Source organism: Podarcis vaucheri (genome assembly GCF_965113315.1).
Source record: "Podarcis vaucheri genome assembly, chromosome: 2".
Lineage (NCBI taxonomy): Eukaryota > Metazoa > Chordata > Lepidosauria > Squamata > Lacertidae > Podarcis > Podarcis vaucheri.
Window position 1 is genome coordinate 58633150 of NC_138760.1, and position 18479 is coordinate 58651628.

General features: G+C 42.4%; 1 protein-coding gene across 4 annotated transcripts in view; it reads right to left on the bottom strand.

Annotated features, from left to right (window-relative positions):
- Nucleotides 1-6251: 6251 nt before the first annotated feature.
- The window catches only part of SH3RF2 (SH3 domain containing ring finger 2), a 79930-nt gene continuing 67702 nt past the window's right edge, over nucleotides 6252-18479 (bottom strand). For all 4 annotated transcript variants that reach the window (XM_082213483.1, XM_082213484.1, XM_082213481.1 and 1 more), the window contains 3 exons: nucleotides 13087-13322; nucleotides 9862-10217; nucleotides 6252-8573 (listed from right to left, as the gene is read on the bottom strand). In XM_082213483.1, the coding sequence (XP_082069609.1) occupies nucleotides 8295-8573; nucleotides 9862-10217; nucleotides 13087-13322 (871 nt within the window). In that variant the 3' untranslated portion in view covers nucleotides 6252-8294. The remainder of the gene's footprint in view (nucleotides 8574-9861; nucleotides 10218-13086; nucleotides 13323-18479) is intronic.

The following is an 18479-nucleotide window of genomic DNA, read 5'->3' on the forward strand; positions in this document are numbered from 1 at the left end:
GTTCCTTTAAACCAAAGGTGCAGTAGTCACTGTTCCTCGTTCTTCTCTCTTCTTTGAGGAAAAGGCAGTTATTAAACCAGGAAAGTGGGTGTATTTTGCAGTCTTTAAAAAAGATCCATCACTGTAAAACGTGTCCACCCCCTCTCTGAACTCCTCTCATCCATCTTGCTCTATTTTTGGTCTTTCTAAGGAACCTATCACCATGGCATCAAAGCGCTGATGCATCCTCCACAAGTAGCCGGCTTTAGATATCTCCTGCCCTGCCTCAAAATAGAGGCTTTTTGTAGAACAGCATGGAACTGTTTCATCATCGTTTTCTTCCCTTCTTCCTGCTTTTAAATTCATATGACTAGATGTAAGCAAAAAACAAACACTCCCCAAACCCCAAGCATTTTCCTTCCCACCTGATCCTGCTATCACTGTGGGTGGGAACACATTTGACGGTGTTCACATTATATGGGTGATGGTTGGACTGCACTCATCAAAGTTTCTTTTTCTTTTTTTTCTTTTTTTTTATTAACTGGCCAATCACATCAAATTAAACCACATCACATAAATTCCAAATTACAAAGCCAATTTTTTAAATTTTGTTGGGGGAACCCATACTTCAAGATCCAAAGGGGGATTCAAATCATCTTCTTATTACTGCATTAATGTCCAAATCAGTCCCAATCAGTCCAAACAAAATTCCTAGTTCTATCCAATCTTATCTTGGTGTTTCCACATCATATCTTGTTCATATAATTTCTCTTTTTCCTTTACAATCTCTTCTGTTAGTCTTCTTAAGCCGATAAGCAAATGTAATAATCCTGTGTGAATTTCCCGTTCTTCCCATCTAAGTCCAGATGGTTTCCATATAACATCTCCTTCGTAGATAACATCGCTCTTTCTATCATAAATTAGGCAGTTGTCACTCTTAAGTCCCACTGAGGAGTTAATCCACGATATGTAAACAACTCTGTTTCTCTCTTTCTCCTCCCAGACTCAAAGGACAGTGCCTCCCAAAATGGCGACGGCATTTTTAACTGCGTCATTCCAAAACTCTTAACTTTCCAGCTTCGTCTTGGAACATTGCTTTGGGTCGAAAGTTTATCTCCACACAGCCTTAAATCCACAGCTTAAGTCCTTAAAACAACATTTCTGACTAATTAGGGGAGGGGATTCTTGTTTAATCACATAGAAAAATAAATGAGGGTTTTCCCCCCTCCCCCCTCAGTCATTTGCTGTTACCGTTATCTTGACGTATCTTCTCGTATTTTATTCTTGTCTTGTTTTATCAGAGATCTCTTCTGTCAGCAGTCTTTACTCCCCCTCTTTCCTTGAAGTATGCACTCATCAAAGTTTCAGTATCCAGTTGATTTTTTTGACAGCAGAAAGTGGCACTTGTCCTATAGGCCGTATGAAATGTCTCTCATCTTTCAGAGTGCATCTGTGTACTGGTTTCAAGAAAAGGAACCAATACACATCCAGCACGCACCACACCTCTATGGACCGCAGCCCCACACTCTGTAACTTCATCTCGCACTATCTATTCATGCATCCTTTGAGTCCAGGTAGCAGTTCTGAGATGAGGCGCCAGAAAGTTACTGCTCAAGGTGCTGAACCAGGAGTGCAAGAGCTTTTTGCTTGGTTGTGCTCCCAAGTGCAAGTGTGGTGGTCAAACTGGAATCGTAAATGAATTCCCCAGGCATTTCTGATCCATGTAATCAGCGTAGTAGCCTGTTTCCTTGTTGCAGATGGTGTCATCACAATGGCAGAAACAGCCAGCGCCAGTGCAGGCATGTTCTTTGTGTATTTGCAACATTGTGCCTGAACTGGGACACCTTTAATGTGTTGCTGATGATTTAATGTAGCTTATTATCTGTAGGTCCAGAGCAGAGGTAGCCGCCAGATGGTGTGGATGAGAACTTCCATAATCTCTGACCCTTGGCCATGTTCACTGTGGCTGATGGGAGTTGTCATCCAACACAGCTGGGGACCACCATGTTGGCTTAGAGTAGGAGCGAGGATCCTTAGCCTCCCAGATGTTGCTGAACTCCAATCTCATCAGCCCTAGCAAGTATAGCCAAGGGCTAGGGATTATGGGAGCTGTAGCTCAGCAATATTTGGAAGGCCAAAGGTCCCCACACCTAGGCTAGAAGTTGTAGAGACCTTGAAGTCCTGAGAACTGGTTCAATAGCTACCTGAGATTTAGCAAGTCTGCGCAATAAAGATGTGCAAGATGAAACTCATGGGTTGGGGTGTGTGTGGCTTTAGCTGGATATGCTCTGATTTTATATTTGATATCTATTTTAGGAGTTCTGGTTCCCTGCAAACCTTATATCTGTCCTTGAGAGCTTAGAAGTTTCTCAACACTTCTGAAAACTAAGTCCTCAGGGGCTTCTTTGAAATCTCTCAGCAGGAGTGGTTAAAACTGAGAAAAAGAGAGAGAGCTTAGTATATTTCTATTTAGCTATCTTATTTTAACCCCTTGGAATGAGTATGTTGCTGTAGGAAGTACTCCCATAATCCTTTTTGGCCTGATTCTTTTCCTGGAGGATAAATCTGAAGGTTAACTTTTTTCCAATTATTATTATTGCTTGCCTGAAGATACTGGAAAGAAATTTTCTGTTGAGTCCCTCACAAGATCCCTCAGGATTGTTTGGCGGCCTTAGAAACTGCTTTCCCCCTCTCCTTTCCAGGATGGAGAACCTGTGGCCCTCCAAATAGTGTTGGACTATAACTTTCGTCCAGCCCCTTAGGCAGCATGACCAATGATCAAGCATCCAACATCTGGATGGCTCCAGGTCCATCACCCCAGCTCCAGCTTCTCCCAATTGTCAGTGGAAAGTACTACATGAAAGAGATACCATCTTGGGGGGGGGGAGGCGGGGTTTGGCAACACAGCCACTTGCTTGTTCTTGAGCCATGCTTGCTGCATCCATCATATGGATATTACTGAGCAGGGATGAGCAGCCTGTATGTAGATTGCACAAGTGTCAGGAATGTTGTTGCGCAGCAAAAACAGTACTAGCCTAAAATATTTTCCTGCCGGAAGAGAAACCCAAAGAATGCCCCTTCCAGTTTTCCTCCTTGACCTGTTGTTGTTTCTTCAGTTTATATCCCACTTTTCCTCCCGAAGGAGCCCAGGGCGGCAGCTGCACAAATGCTAAAACAATTAACACATGTCTAAAATCATCTAAAAACTATGTATATACAGATGCAGACTGGGGAAAATCTCGGCTTAAAAGGCTTGTTAGAAGAAGGTATTCAGTAGGTGCCAAAATGTCAACAGAGGAGGCCCCTAATATTTAACAGGAGGGAATTTAAAGGGTAGGTGCTACTATGTTAAAGGCTCCAATTCCTATGCTGTGCAGAAGGGACATCTTGAGAAGATGATATCTGCAGGAAGCCCTCACCTGCAGACCACAGCGATCTGTTGGTTATATATGGGCTGACACAATCATCCATCCCTAGTTTACTCATTCTAGGTCAAGGCGCAACCCAACTGTGACTTGTAACCCATCAGTAGAAGATGTATGCAGTTTAATATATAATTTGGACCAGCAACACCTCCATCCATCCTTATTCAAGGTGTGTGGAGGTGTTGCTGGTCCAAATTATATAGTAAGCACCATTAATCTTTGACTTTTTCAGCATCCTGGGGTTCTTGTGAAGGCAGACATCCTGGTCCAATCGCAAGAACTGGGCTTGAGATTTAGGAAACCTGTGTTTGTAATTCTAGATCTGCCTCAACATGGAAAATAGCTCTGGTAGGATAAGTCACACTCATCCTCCCTTCTTATTCTGTAAAATGGGAAGAATCATGAGTTAACTTACCTGTTGGGAAAGTGAGATACTGAGCGTAAAGCACCATGAGGTTGAAAAACAGGGCATACATGGCAAATAGCAATTCAGTAATTCGAATCAACATGGTGTGGCTCCTTCATGCTTTAGCTTAGTCTGCTCTATATTCAGGGGAAAGCTTGATTTGGGAAGGCAATGAGCTTTGTTTTCATATCTGCCACAGCACCAGCACTAAGCAGCTGCTTCCGATGAACTGGAAAGGTTTTTCTTTATTTTCAAATGACTCCTCTTGGCGGATAATTACAGTAGCATATAGTAAGCTAAAGCTTTCCCAGTGCCAGGGCTCCTGCTGCTTCAAGGCAAGCAATCATAAGGTTGTCATGGTTTTGCATCAGACCTGTCAGATCTTTGGCCCAGGGGCCTCATCTGATGCAGCAAAACTGCCCTTCCAGCTCCGCAAACCCCGACATTGCTGAATTAGCCAGCTTTGGCTTTTGAAACAAGCACACTAATGCAAATGGATGAAAGAGGAGTCTCCCCCCCCAAAAAAAAATAATAATGCCAGCCCCACTTTTCCATGTATTTTTGTTGGTTTCCCGCAGCTGGCATCTACCCACCACTATTTTCAGTGAGCAGAGCATTTGCCAGTGGCTCCATCTGCATATTTTTTTCTTGAGTGGTGAATATTTTTGGCCTAAGTGAGTCTCATGAATGTGTATGCACATTATATATAGTGAGGAACTCAAAGTGACCCTCTCTCCCAAAGACCCGGTTTCGGAAAGAGTTGGATTCTTTTGTGGACACAGAGTGAAGGCTGAGTATCCCTGGTGCAGAAATATATTCTTATTCTTATTCTTATTAGGTTGACCGAGATACATTCCGCTTCCAAAATATTTCTTAGCAATTGGGCTGTGACGCCCTTTGTCCAGTTAACAAGTCTGTGAGTGTGTTTTTGAAAGAGCAAATGGCCAGTCCACATCCTGGTGTAAGTAGGCGGGGGATTACAGACCTTTCCTCCTCATACATGATCCTGTAAAGCAGGGATGAGGGAACCTTCTTAAGCCTGATGGCTGTATTCCTTTGTGGTTAACCTTCCAGGGCCTCATGCCAGTGGTGGGTGAGGCCAGAGGCAAAAATGGACAAGGAAATGAATGTACATGAAGAACGTTGGAAGCTGCCTTAGACTGAGTCAGACCATTGGTCTACCTAGCTCAGTATTGGCTACTCTGACTGCAGCAGCTCTCTAGGGTTCCAGGGTCTCTTCTAGCCCTATGTAGAGATGCTGGGGATTGAACCTGGGACCATTTGCATACAAAGCAGATGCTCTGCCACTGAGTTACACTCTCATCCCCATTTAACTTTGCCCATTAGGTGAGTTCTGACGTACACCCCTCTCTAGCCTCCTGAGAAGCAAGAGTCATTATCAGAGTTCAAGGACACATCCCACCCAGGAGAAATCACTCAAGGGTGCAAAGCAGAGTTGGCAAGAGGTGTGGCCTGAGGATAAGTTGTGGTGTGGGGAGAGTCTGAAGGGCTAGAGAGGCTTAGAGGGTTGCATTCGAGGACCCTCCTGCTACTGTAGAGGGATATACGCTCTCCCACCAAACCACAGCTGCATATGAAAGGCATGTGTGAAATAGACCTGAAACAAATGTTGCTTAGCTAGAATCATCAGCCTCATTTATCATTTTGCTAGGGTGGTGCTGTGGTCTAAACCACTGAGTCTCTTGGGCTTGCCGATCAGAAGGTCAGTAGTTCGAATCCCCACAAAGGGGTGAGCTCCCGTTGCTCTGTCCCAGCTCCTGCCAACCTAGCAGTTTGAAAGCACGCCAGTGCAAGTAGATAAATAGGTATCGCTGCGGCAGGAAGGTAAACGGTGTTTCCTTGTGCTCTGGTTTCTGTCATGGTGTTCCGTTGCACTAGAAGTGGTTTAGTCATACTGGCCACATGACCCAGAAAACTGTCTGTGGACAAACAGTGGCTCCCTCGGCCTGAAAGCGAGATGAGCGCCGTACCCCATAGTCACCTTTGGCTGGACTTAACCATCCAGGGGTCCTTTACCTTACCTTATCATTTTGCTCTATTCCTTAAGCATTCAGTAGTTTGTGAACTTCCCCTCTGCACTCTGTATGCACCGGGAAGATTAAAGCATACTTGACTTCACAAAACTAACATGGGTAAATAAAAGAGCACAATTCTACAAAGGTCAGAAAACTGGTTCTGCGAGCAATATGGGGATGCATTTTGGCTCCGAAGGTAGGTTGCCTCCAAAATAGGGGTCAATGTAGCATTTTGCTACAAATGAAGATGAAAATGTGGTTGATGTTAAGCCAACGGGTACTCCTAGCAACCCCTCGTTCTGATTCCAAATGAAAACTCTTCCTCTCAAGTGTTGTCCAACCTGGCGTGAGCGGCAAACATCTATTGTGTGACTTTCGTTCGTTCTGTGCAACCATCCAAGAGCGTAAGTTCCCAACCTTTTATTGAAATGACACAGCAGGTTCCATCACAAAATCTCATGCTCCCTTGCTTTGGGCCTGAATGCGTGGCTTTTGAACTAGCAGTGGGAAGAAAATAAACAACGTTCTATCACAGAGCACTATTCTAAACATCAGTCGTAGCTGGGTTAAAATGACATGGCGTTTCTCATTCTGCCTTATTGCTGAGGCTAGCTAGCCAGAGAGATCGAGAGAGGCTGGGAGCAAGCAAGCACTGTGTGGGTGAGACCTGCTGATAAGGTAAGTGGGTGGGCCTGAGGAAAAGAAGGGCCTTCTGTGGGGTGGAACTGGCTGTCTTCCAGTAGCATCATGCTGCTGCCTGTGGATAAAGATGGAGGCAGGCAGAGGAGTGGCTACAGACCAGGAGGACGTAGGTGGAAGCTGGGTGGACAATGGGGTGGATGGATCAATCCATGTCAATTTCAAATGTGTTCATTCATAAGTCCCTTCTGTTCCATTTTGCAACAACCTGATTATTTTTTTAAAAGATTGTACAAGAACTTGTATTTAAATAAATATTTAAGTATGTATTGAAATACACAATGCTTTTTCTGGGGGCATGCAGGGGTACGCACACCCCTAAACATTTTGTGGATCTTTGTACTTTTGTCCATTTACTGTATTTATTTTTCCTGAATTGAACTATAAAATGGTGATTTTCTGGAGTCAAAATGAGAGTACCCCTAAACATTTTTCAAAGAAAAAAAGGACTGGAAATACGTATACATACTTGAATACTTAATTTCTTTCTATGTATGAATTTCTAATAAACCCAACATTTAAAAAAATCTTTTCTGTAGATATATTTTTGAGTTGAGAATCCTAAGAATATGTTCTGATCTCTGTGTTAGTCTGGTAGGTGCAAATTAGGTTTAGTTTTAAATGTGAACCAAATGAAGTTGTCCTCCACCCCTAGTCCACTTCCAGGTCAACTGGAATGCTTACATGTGACAAGACGGGATGCTCACATGTGTAACCTGCTCTTATGCTAGTTTACTCACATGTAAATCCCATTGCTTCTAATGAGGCTTTGTCCCAAGTAACTGTGGGTAGGATTTCAGTCTTAAACCATGCACCTTCCTCCCTAGGTTTTCAGGATGAGTTTCTCATATCTTAAAGCATATTTGTGAATTTGTTTTTTATTTGTTTGTTTGTTTTTGATAACTTGGAATTAGTTTTGGTTTTGAATCATAGGGTTACTAGGTTTGCTTGGTGCAATTCACACTATAATACGTCAGCCAGTCCCATGGAAGCAGGATCCAAAATTGGTTGTTGGGAATATGTGGTTAATGGATTGTGTTTCATTATCTCCCTTGATTTACTACAGATGAGGCTGGGAAACATTTTATATTTCTAAAAAAAGAAAAGAAAATCTGCTTCAAAACCTCATATAAATTATCTCCACGTACTTTAAATGTGTACTGCGAAGCTAAACAAAATATAAGGAGAATTTGATAACTGAGCCAGAGCTGGGGGTGGGTGGAGATAGGAAACGGTTTCATCCACTATAAAATTAAGAAAACCAAAGTACAGAGAAGGTAAAGGAAGGTATAGAGAAGAAGTCTTTTTCTGACAGGTTTGCTTTTCCGACTGCATTGTACAGTGCTGAACCTTTCTTAGAGCAGTTTGTCTTTTGAATAGCCTGCCATACTCACAATCTATTCCCCTCTCCGTCATATTTTTATCTACTTGTGGCAATGGAATTAATTTTGTGGTAGTCTTTGCATATGGGGAACGACACATCCCTGATGCACGCTTGCAGCTTGAGTTGTAGATCAAAGCCACTCAAAAAAGACGCTGCTGTCCAATATGGGGGGGAAATGGTATCTAATCCACTACATAGCCAGCAGTGGTGTAGATGCCTGAAAGAAGCCCAGCTCTTCTACGAGACTTACATTTGTGTTGACAGATTGGATCTGAGATCTATGGCGTATGTGGTGGCTGTTAGCTTCACTTTGGACATTTGTTGCCATTCTCCTCTGTAAGCAATCTAAACTATGTTTACCCGTCTCAATTTTCAGAGATACTATTATAATGTTTTTTTGTCGGAAAGGTCAGGTGGCCTGCTTGGCCAGAAAGGTCCAGTGATGAGGTCTTGGAATGTGGCATCCTCCTCTGAGAAACTGGACTAGCGATGATAATATGGTGGGAGTAGAGAGCTGATATCTCAGGGCTCTTGGGTGCTTCTGTGACCCCTCCTTGCTCATTGGAGAGGGTCGGTAAAGGTAGGGAGCTGTGCCTCTTGGATGGTGGTGGGCTGGAGTTCTGAAATCTCACAGTTTTCACTTGCTGAAAGGGAAGAGAAATCAGGAGTTATTTCATTCCAACAAGGCTGCCACCAGCATTGTCTTTGCTGTCTGGGGACATGACAAACAAACAACGTTTACATTTTCTTTTACAACTAGTTTTACACTTCCTTCAGCTAAACATTAGGAAGTTGGACAGTCGAACATTACTAAGACGACTAAACAACAACAAATAGAGGAGGACATATTTCTGAAAAGTACACTATATGTGTCAGCTAATATAGTCAGCACTGTTTCCAGTCACCTTTGCCTTCCTTGGAATCCCAATAGATCACCATTTTACAGCCGAGTGGATTTTAGAGTGTCATTTGGTGTAAAACCGAGTAACATATAAGCTTAGAGTTTTGAGAGATGCAAAAGTTTCCTCGACTACTTGCTTACTGGTCCACTCCACTCCAAAAGGTACCAAGGGTCAGCACAAATACATATTTCGGCTTGGTAGTGGGTGATCTGTGCATCAGAGAGTTCCTGATTCAGAAATCATCAACTCACTAGGTGCATTTAAGGAAGTCATCATTTATTTATTTATTTATTTATTTTATCATGGAGACAACTCTATGTTACAGGGTTCTTGTAAGGAACAGAGGGGGGAAATGTATGTGAAGTTCTTTGATTCCTCACAAATGCTATGTAGATGCTTAGTGATTATTTATTATTTTGCTTTTGTATTATCTATCTTTACACCTTGTGTCTTCTATTTCCTTTTGGCCTGGGTGTCTGAGACGATGTATCCCAAAAACCAGCCTTCAGGAAATAGAAGAACTTTACCACATATTCAGCAATTAGACTTCCTGTTGCAATGATAAATCATGCCCACAGTTTCCATCTTTTCATTTCAATCCACAAACCCACCATGACATGGATGATCTTTGCCAGCAGACTGCAGAGGGAAGCGAATGAATATCTTGGCAGGTTGAGAGCGAGAGAGCGAGTGAGCATTGAATTTATGGTGATGAGGGTCTAATGAGAAACTAACATAATGGGGAGTATGCTCTCACAATAGGGACATGCTCCTTGAGAAATCATGAATGACACATACAGGATCATGATATAGAATCTTAGTCCTGTTCTGTCAACAAAAAAAGTCAATGTAATCATTACATTGTAATGTTGAGTTCTTCAGTGAAGACCTTCTCCACCTTCCCTACCAGGTAATGGTACGTTGACTAGGATTTGTCCTGTCCTGCAATTCTAATATTCCATATCCCCACCTCCACCCCAAAGCTTTTCATAATAAAACTACCCCTGTGATGAATTAGACCCACTGTTACCTTCTCAGTGGTGTTCCTGGATGTGTCTGGCTTCACCAGAATGGAGGGTGGAGCAGATGCAGGTGGCTTTAGAGATGATTCATTTTTTGTAGGCAATTCCTTGGTGTCCAATATTACTGAGCTACACACAGAAGGAGCTCGGCTATTCCCGCTTCGGGGCACTAATATGAATGAAGAATCATGGGAGGAATTCGGCCTGGCTCCCGTGTCAGCCGTGCCAATCCCTCGGGGCAGAGAGGAGATATGTTGATATGTTGGAGATTGCTGCACTCGCGTTTGGGTGGCAGGAGCTCGCCTGAGGGAGTTGACAAATGGAATAAGAGCTCCTGGTTGCAAAGGTTTCTGTAAAGATCCATCTGGGGAGGCAGAATTCAAGAAGAGATGAGGATTAAAAGATTATAATAACCCATTTGCAACTCATTTTTGAAATTTTATATCAAAAGGATGGGCCAAAATTGCTGAATTGCAGTACTTAGCTGAATTTTAGTCCTCAGGCTTGTTGGAAGTCACTCCAAATACTTTTAGTGTTTTAAGGGTAGACAGAAAATTGCAAGGGAGCTATAATACACTGGGAAGGCACATGCTCTGTATGCAGGAAGTTTTAGGTGTGTTCCTTTATATCGTCAGTTAAAAGAACCTCAGGTACTGGGGTGGGGAAAGTCTCCTTCCTGAGAATGTGGAGAGCACCTGCCTGCCACTTAGACTGGATAATAGTGAACCAGATAGACCAAGTGGTCTCCAGCCTGGAGGCACACTTGGAAATCTTGAAAACTGCCACAGGCACTACAAGATGACCCTTATGGTCCCTTCCAATTATACAATTCTGAGACTCTATGAAAATTCCCACTTCTTCTCACAGAAGAAAAATGAACGGTGCTTAGAACTTCCTCTCAAAAATGCAGAACACTGCACCAAAAGCAGGCAATTCCTTTGTGCCCAAACCCCAAATTTAAAAACAAAAACCAAAACCAAAACCGAGAGGGATATAGGGCCTTGGTGGGTGCTGGGAGGGGGGATGTCCAAGGGCACCATGGGGTACAAGGATGCCATGCTGGGGACCCCACAGATGGGCCAAGGACTTGACTTGGTATGAAGTGGTGCCATCTATTTGGTCTTCACTAACTTATTAATGGGACTTCTAAATTATTCAACTGCTGTTTGAAATTTACTAAAAAAGCTGGTTGTATTTGGTGTCCCACAGCTTTTTTTTTGGTAATACTTGCAATTGCTCAACCAGTTTCTGTAGTTAAATATGCTTCCTCTGTAAACCTGCTCTCTTTCCTTCTACCTTCTTTGGAAGCTTGCTACCTTTATTTTCTGGTCCTTCGCCAGCAGGTAGAGGGTGAAGTTTCCCGCAACCACTTTAATCCCTCTGACAGAAAAATCTTCATCTACTAAATTTCTTACTTTCCTTATGCAGCTAAAGTAACAGAAACAGGGCCACCTATTTGGTCTCCACCATGTACATTTGATACAAATTCCTTGTCTTTGCTTTCAGAGATCTCCATGACTGTGATCCTAACCCATTTCCCAACCTTTTTCGCATTATAATCCTGAATATGGCCTCCAACTCTTATTCGTCACCTCAAAATCTGCTCCTTTAAAAGAGTTCACACATTTGCCTCCTTTTCTGTCCTATCTTCCTGGAGCAGCTTCCTAGAGTACCAATCACTTTCTTCCATTACTGCCTCAAAATGCACCTCCTGTGCATTTTGGTGAAGCCTTGGATTTAAACCCTTCCTTCAGACTCTGGTTGAAATGTAAGCCCAAATATGTGTCTTATATATTTGCTCACATCCACCCCCTTCATGTTCCCCCCCGCGGACATGGCTTTTAACCTATGTCAATCTGTAGGAATGAACGTGAACTCTTTGTCATCTTCCTCACCCCATTTTTTCAATTTGTTTTCATTATTAAATTTCATTTAATTTCATAATCACTTCATAGAAATCCACTTGTAGATTTCACATTGGCTTCACTGCCCTTGTTTCATGGTGGCATTATTTCCTTTATTTTTAAAAATTGGTTTTAGGCAGGAGATCTGTTTTCAGTGGCTGTTCTCGTCAGCTGCCACTTTATTGATTCACAATGCACCACACCTTGTAGTGTTCTGCAGCGCCCTGCTAAGGAAACACATACAGAAAGATTCCCCATAATAATGGCCACTACTCCCCTCAAATGCCCACATTCATGACACCCAGGGCATTGTGGGTAAATAACAAAGCACTGCTAGCACTGCTGACACTGCTGGAGACATATACACAAGACCTGACCACACATCCCACTGAATATTCATACAACTAGGTATGAATACAAATGGGAGTCCCGAATTCCTTCCATTCCTCTGTGTATTCATTTCGGAACAAAGGGAAAGTGAACTGAATGGGCCCTCATTTGTTCTGAAACAAGTGCATACCTCTATTACTCTTTAAACCACCACATGCAATGATGGTGCTATATAAATAATACTAGTCCTGTTGCCACTGAAACCCACTTGTGGGCCATTCAACAACTCAAATATCAACATTTATGTTTTGGACAGCTATAATGAACACTGCTCTGTAGCAACCTCGGTGAACCCCATACTACAGTTTCCAGAATGAACACTGCTCTGTAGCAACCTTGGTGAACACCATATTACAACTCCATATTTGTAAATTTGCTGCCAACGCTTCTACTTTACCCCGGCAATCTCAGTTTTTCTTAATGGGAAAAAGTAAACAAAGACCCCAAATATCCAATGAGGTACACAGAGATTTAGCTCTGTATCAGGAAATTTTTAATGTCTGTTGTTTTACAATTTTTTATGTGTTGTAAGCTGCCCAGAGTGGCTGGGGAAACCAAGCCAGATGGGCAGGGTATAAAGAATAACAACAACAACAACAACAACAACAACAACAACAACAACAACAACAATAATTAGCTTGCATTTCTCTGCTTAGTCAATAGTGAAACAGATTTGGCTATCTCTGGGTAGTGTCTGAACGATTAATTCTACCACACATTTTGGGATTTGTCTCTAGCTCTGGCTAGTATATCCATGCCTTTGGCAAGGCAAGCTTTCAGCTCAGCCGTATGCATGCAACCAGCTCTCCAGGAGGCTTAGCCTAGCATTTCTGTTTATTGCATCAGCCCCAAGTTTCAATGTGCTAATTAAAGGCTTCTAGTCATCTCTCAGCCACTTGGGAACAGGTTCATATGTCTCTCTCTCTCACCAGGACTTACTCTTCCTACTGCTGCCACGTCCTCTCCTCTGTGGAGTTGTGTGCCCTGAGGTGCTTGGCACAGAGACATTCCTCACAGGTGAGGCCAAAGATGCGGGCATGAAGGCAGATTTCATAGGTCTGCTTTGCCTTGGGCCGTTCTCTGAGATGCTTCCCTGGGAGGAAAGTGAGGAAGTGGATAATGTCCAAGTCGCATAGAGGGAAGGCATCCTTGAATCAGGGAAGCTTGAGGACTTCCTGGTTGTTTAGGAGAGTCAAATGGGAGGGAGGGAGAGAGAGAAAGAAACAGATAATTAGGGAGCAAATGCACAATTCAAATCCAGGAGTTTTGTTACCTAGTTAGAAAAAGAAGGGCAAAGTGGGAAATCCGATCAGTAAGCCTTTGTACATTCTGAAATATCCTTCCACTTTAATCTTTCTCCAGAATTCTCCCCGTCCCATGAGCAGGAATTTCACAATAATTATATTAATGACAGAGGCTATGTTCCGACAAAACAACAACAGCAAAATAATAATCACCACCACACCATCTTTTAATGATATAGACCATGCAATATGGCACATAACTAATGGGCATTTGCATTACATTTCAGAATGTTAAAGACTATACCTCACAATTACTTATTACTCTGGTTCAAATCTGCAGCACAAATGTTTCTGTGGTGTGAGAAAATTTGAATGTGTACAAGAAACCTCCTGGTGCTTGCATGCTAGTGCTAAGAATAAATCCTCAGAAAAGGGTGATCTTTCATCGTTAGCTGATAACATACTGCCTGAGGTTGCCTCTAGCCTGTTAGTATTTTGAGAGAGGGATTCAAACACACACTCTGAAAATTTAAGTTATGGCAGTTGGAGCAGATTAATGTGCTTTGTTGCCCTAGTGCAAAGTCCTTTAAAAAATTGACTTTTAGTGGTTAGGAAAGTGATGGGGAAATGCACTGAAAAGTGTGGAACGGACGAATGATTAACGGGAAGACACAAGCAAATCAGGATGAATGCTCACTGTCGTATAGCCTCCCCAAAACAAATCAGAACAAATGCTCAATAAAGACCAGACATGCCCTAACCTCCATAAAAGCTCTGTGCAAGGATGAACGCTCAAAGAACAGGTTGTTTGGAGGAGCCCACACCCAAATGGTTTTTGCCCTTGAGACGGCTGTAATGTGCACAAATGTTTACAATCTGTGGTTGTGTACAGTGTCCTTTTTCATAATTGTACATGTAAAAAAAAAGTTTACTGGATTGCAGGTATGGGGCGATGGTGGCACAACAGGTGGAGGTCACAGTCTCCCCCATTGCTGTTTCTGATGTTGGCAGGTATTTAGCCAACAGTAAAAAATGGGTGGGTGGCGGGGTGACCAAATAATGGACATTTTTGTGCACTAATGTTTCAGAGAGCAAAGTAAATAACTTTGAAGTAAAAAAATGAGGAGTTGGGAGAAAGCAGTGAAGGTAATAAGTATGTGCAAACGTATCAAGAGTTAATTTCATCTTTTCTAGTTTGCACAGAGGGGTGAGCAGGAGAGCAGCTGCAGGATTTATTTTGTCTATCAAAATTTAAGACAGCAGGGAAGCAGATATAAAATGTGAGCTCTTGGTGGATTCAAGCTACTCTAATCTTTTTCTCAGGGAAGAGACCAGCGCACCACTAAAGATCAAATTAGCAGTGGTGAAATTATCTTGCTTCATTTTATAAACTGCTGCTTTTCTGTTTTGCTGTTCACAGTTTATGGTGGTGAAAAACAACAACCTGTGCTGCTTAATAGGCAAAAAATGATGGGTTGTGATCTCCCAATTCTCCTTAACTGCCTGTGTTAAATTCAGATGGACCGATTGATGAAGCACCAAGAAGGGCAGCAATCCTGAAGGAAATATCTGAGGGAGGTTTTGTGCTCTTTGCAACTTGTGGTTCCATTTCTCAAGCAATGTACCTTCCCCAAAGTGTGTTGCTGTCACTTCTGATTATTTCTTTCTGCATCTGCTTTCCCTGACGAGGCCACATAGCACTTTCACCTAAATCTGTTAAATTGCTGAGAAGGCCATCAATCTTCCACCTTGAGCTGGGTGCTTAAATAACCTTCCTAAGTGCTCCTAATTTGCTCAGGAGAAACTGAGCCATGGAGAAGTGTTTGTGCCAACTCTTTTGAGAGAGGGGCCGGCTGGGGGAAAGGCAGCAACTTCTGTCACTCCTTTGTTACCTTCCCGTCGTTGTTCTGTGCTCTGGAAAAAAAATGATTTATGATTTAATAATGGGGCAGCGATTCATCAAAATAACCCAGGCATCCATTTATTATGAGGTGATTTCCAAAGGAAGACACACAATAGCAGGCCTTTAAATTGGTGTTCATGATGGAGGCACTTTATGAAGCTGCTTCCGAAGTCTCTGGGCTCTGCTTTTGATTGTTTGTTTGGTTTTATCAGTGAAGCAGGGCCATGGTGTTTTCAGAGGCCATATCCTGGAGAAATGAGCCAGAGAGATGAAGAATACTCACCGGCTCATTTCAATGTGAAGGAGTTTAGTGGATAGCAGAAGGGATAATTCTAGGCCCAAAGTAGCTGTGGTGTCTCCAATTTAAACAGAGCAATTTCATGTGGTGAAATATAAGCAGGGGAAGAAATGAGTAAAAGCGTGTCCTCAGTAAAAGCAATAACATGGATAGTTAGGTTTCTACTAGGGCATTCCATATCTCTGACAAAAGACTAAAACTTGGCATTTTTCATTCAGTTTTCCTGTACTTCATATTGGGTTGCTCAGTTTTTACGTTTGCGGTTGAGATGATCACAATCAACTTAAGCTACACTGTGCCTAAGAAAGACAAATAGTTTTCTTGAACTTAAAGCAAGATGTGGAAAGAGTTGAGACCCATCTGAACTAACTCTGTATTCAGCATCGTGGTTGACAGTGCAATCCTACACATGTCTACTCAGCCGTAATTTGCACTGAGTTCAAAGGGATTTACTCCTAGGCAAGTGAATATAGGATTATGGCCTGGGATGCACTGGCCAAATGACTCAGCTTGTCCTTCCTTTCCTTTCCTTTCCTTTGTTTCTATTGCCCGTTTTGTCAGGCACAAAATATGACAAGGCCCCAAGTAAGTCCATAGAGCTTTTGTTTTCTTTTGTTCTGTGAAGCTACAGATCTCCTTATGTAGGTTTGCCATATTTCAAAAAGTGAAAATCCAGACACAAAAGCTGTTAAGATTCCCACCCCCTCCCAGACATTTTAACCAAATTTCAAAATTCTGCCTAGACGCCATTTTGGAAAGACGAATCCAGGCTATGTCCTGGGAATTCTGGATGTATGGCAGCCCTATCATACGTTTTTCACCATTGTGAAACCCTGCATTTATGTTTACTTGCACTTCTCACCCACCCTTCGTGCTGTTCCCCTACATTAACCCCCTAGAGCATTCCCTTCCCATCTCATGCAGCGATAAAGCTCCCCTTTTATCTTCCCAACCCCATTTCCGAAGCCGCTTCTATTCTGCGCCTCTACTTTGCATCCCTGTTTTCACCTTCAGCCCCATGTCTCCTTGCCTCTCCTTTTGTGCAACCCTCCCTCCTTGCACGCAGACCTCTACCATGGTGACCTCCTTGTCTTGTAACTACCAAGTACCCTTTCCACCTAGTGCTTCTGTCCTGGAGAATAACGTTCCTTTCACATTGCATTCCCTATTGCATTGTAGAACTGTGGCTTCATTATTATTATTATTATTAGTAGTAGTAGTAGTAGTAGCAGCAGCAGCAGCAGTATGAAGTTCCAGATTCAATGTACAGTGGTACCTTGGGTTAAGTTCTTAACCTGAAACTGTTCTTAACCTGAAGCACCACTTTGGCTAATGGGGCCTCCTGCTGCCGCCGCGCCACCAGAGCACAATTTCTGTTCTCATCCTGAAGCAAAGTTCTTAACCTGAAGCACTATTTCTGGGTTAGCGGAGTCTGTAACCTGAAGCATATGTAACCTGAATCGTATGTAACCCGAGGTACCACTGTAATTATTCGGAACAGGTATTTCATTAACAAGCAAAACACCCATATAGGTGCAACCTCAAACAACTGAACTGAACCTCCTCTAACTGACAAGATAACCGACAGGCTTGCTCTGAAGAGTCTATTCACCATAAAGATACAAGTAACCTATGTCACCACTGTAAGTCCACAAAGAGAGAAGGGATTCCAAACTTCAGCTAAGGTGCTGGGAAGATCAGTTGCAGAATATGTCTTACAGGCTACAGGTAAACATCAGTTTCTAGGGGGATGAGAGGCATGGAGTGGGGAACATACCCAAAGATTCCTGCATTCTCCTAACTAGGCTCTTGAAAACCTGAACAACAAAACCTGACTTGTAGCAATAGAAATTACTGTTTGTTTTTTAAATATGCATGGAAAAAAATAAATGTTTTGCTTTGTTTTGTCACCTGCTTTTTATGTTTCAGTCTTGGAGCAGGGCAATAATGACATAAAATACTACTACTAATAATATACAGGATAATGAAAACATTATACAAAAATTACAGGCACTATAAAAACAAGTCCAACAAATAACATTTAAACAATGAAGAACTCCATAATAAAACAACAAAAAATAATGAAATGACAACTCCCCTCGTCTTACTTGACTGACCCTCAAACAGGTAGGAAATTGTACTGCATTTAGCAGTTTCTAGTGATTTCAGACAGAACTGCCTTTATTATGAAGAGGAAATCTTTCAAAGACTGGATGAGACTTGTAAGGTGAACCACAGCAGGAGCAGGCTAAAGCCCACTGTGGATTTTAACTCAGTATATAACTCCCCCCCCCCCGAATACTTTTTTAAAACACACATACACAGCAATATTCTTCATTAAAATTGCACTTTTCTAACTTGATTCCCAGCCTGCATTTGACCAGATTTCTACATGTCATCTACTTCCTTGGAGTAACTTCAACAACTCACTTTTACGATGGCCTTCACCTCTTCTGCTCTCTCACTTCAGAGTAAGGGAGGTACTCAGTGTAGGCCTATTGAGCATAATGATCTGGCTGAGTCATATTCACTCATTTCATTGGATCTCCTCTGAGTAAAACTTAGTTGGCTCCTACCATAACAGTTTGGTGTGTGTGTGAGAGAGCCATGCTGGTTTGTTATGATTACATATGAAAATGGAGTTAGTTGATCTGGGGAGTTGTTCATCTTTGCACATATTCTGCCTGCACTGTCATCTATCTATCAGTGTCTATTTGTAATAGGTGCTGCTGAGAGCTAGAACAATCCACAATTAATTTGTCAGGAGTCCAACCTGCTGAAGAGGAGCCATTCCTAAATAATTACATCATGGAATTGTCTGCCCTCTTTAAGCAACAATGTTATTTCTTACGGCCGGCATTTCTATAGTCTAACTCAGCCTGGTGAC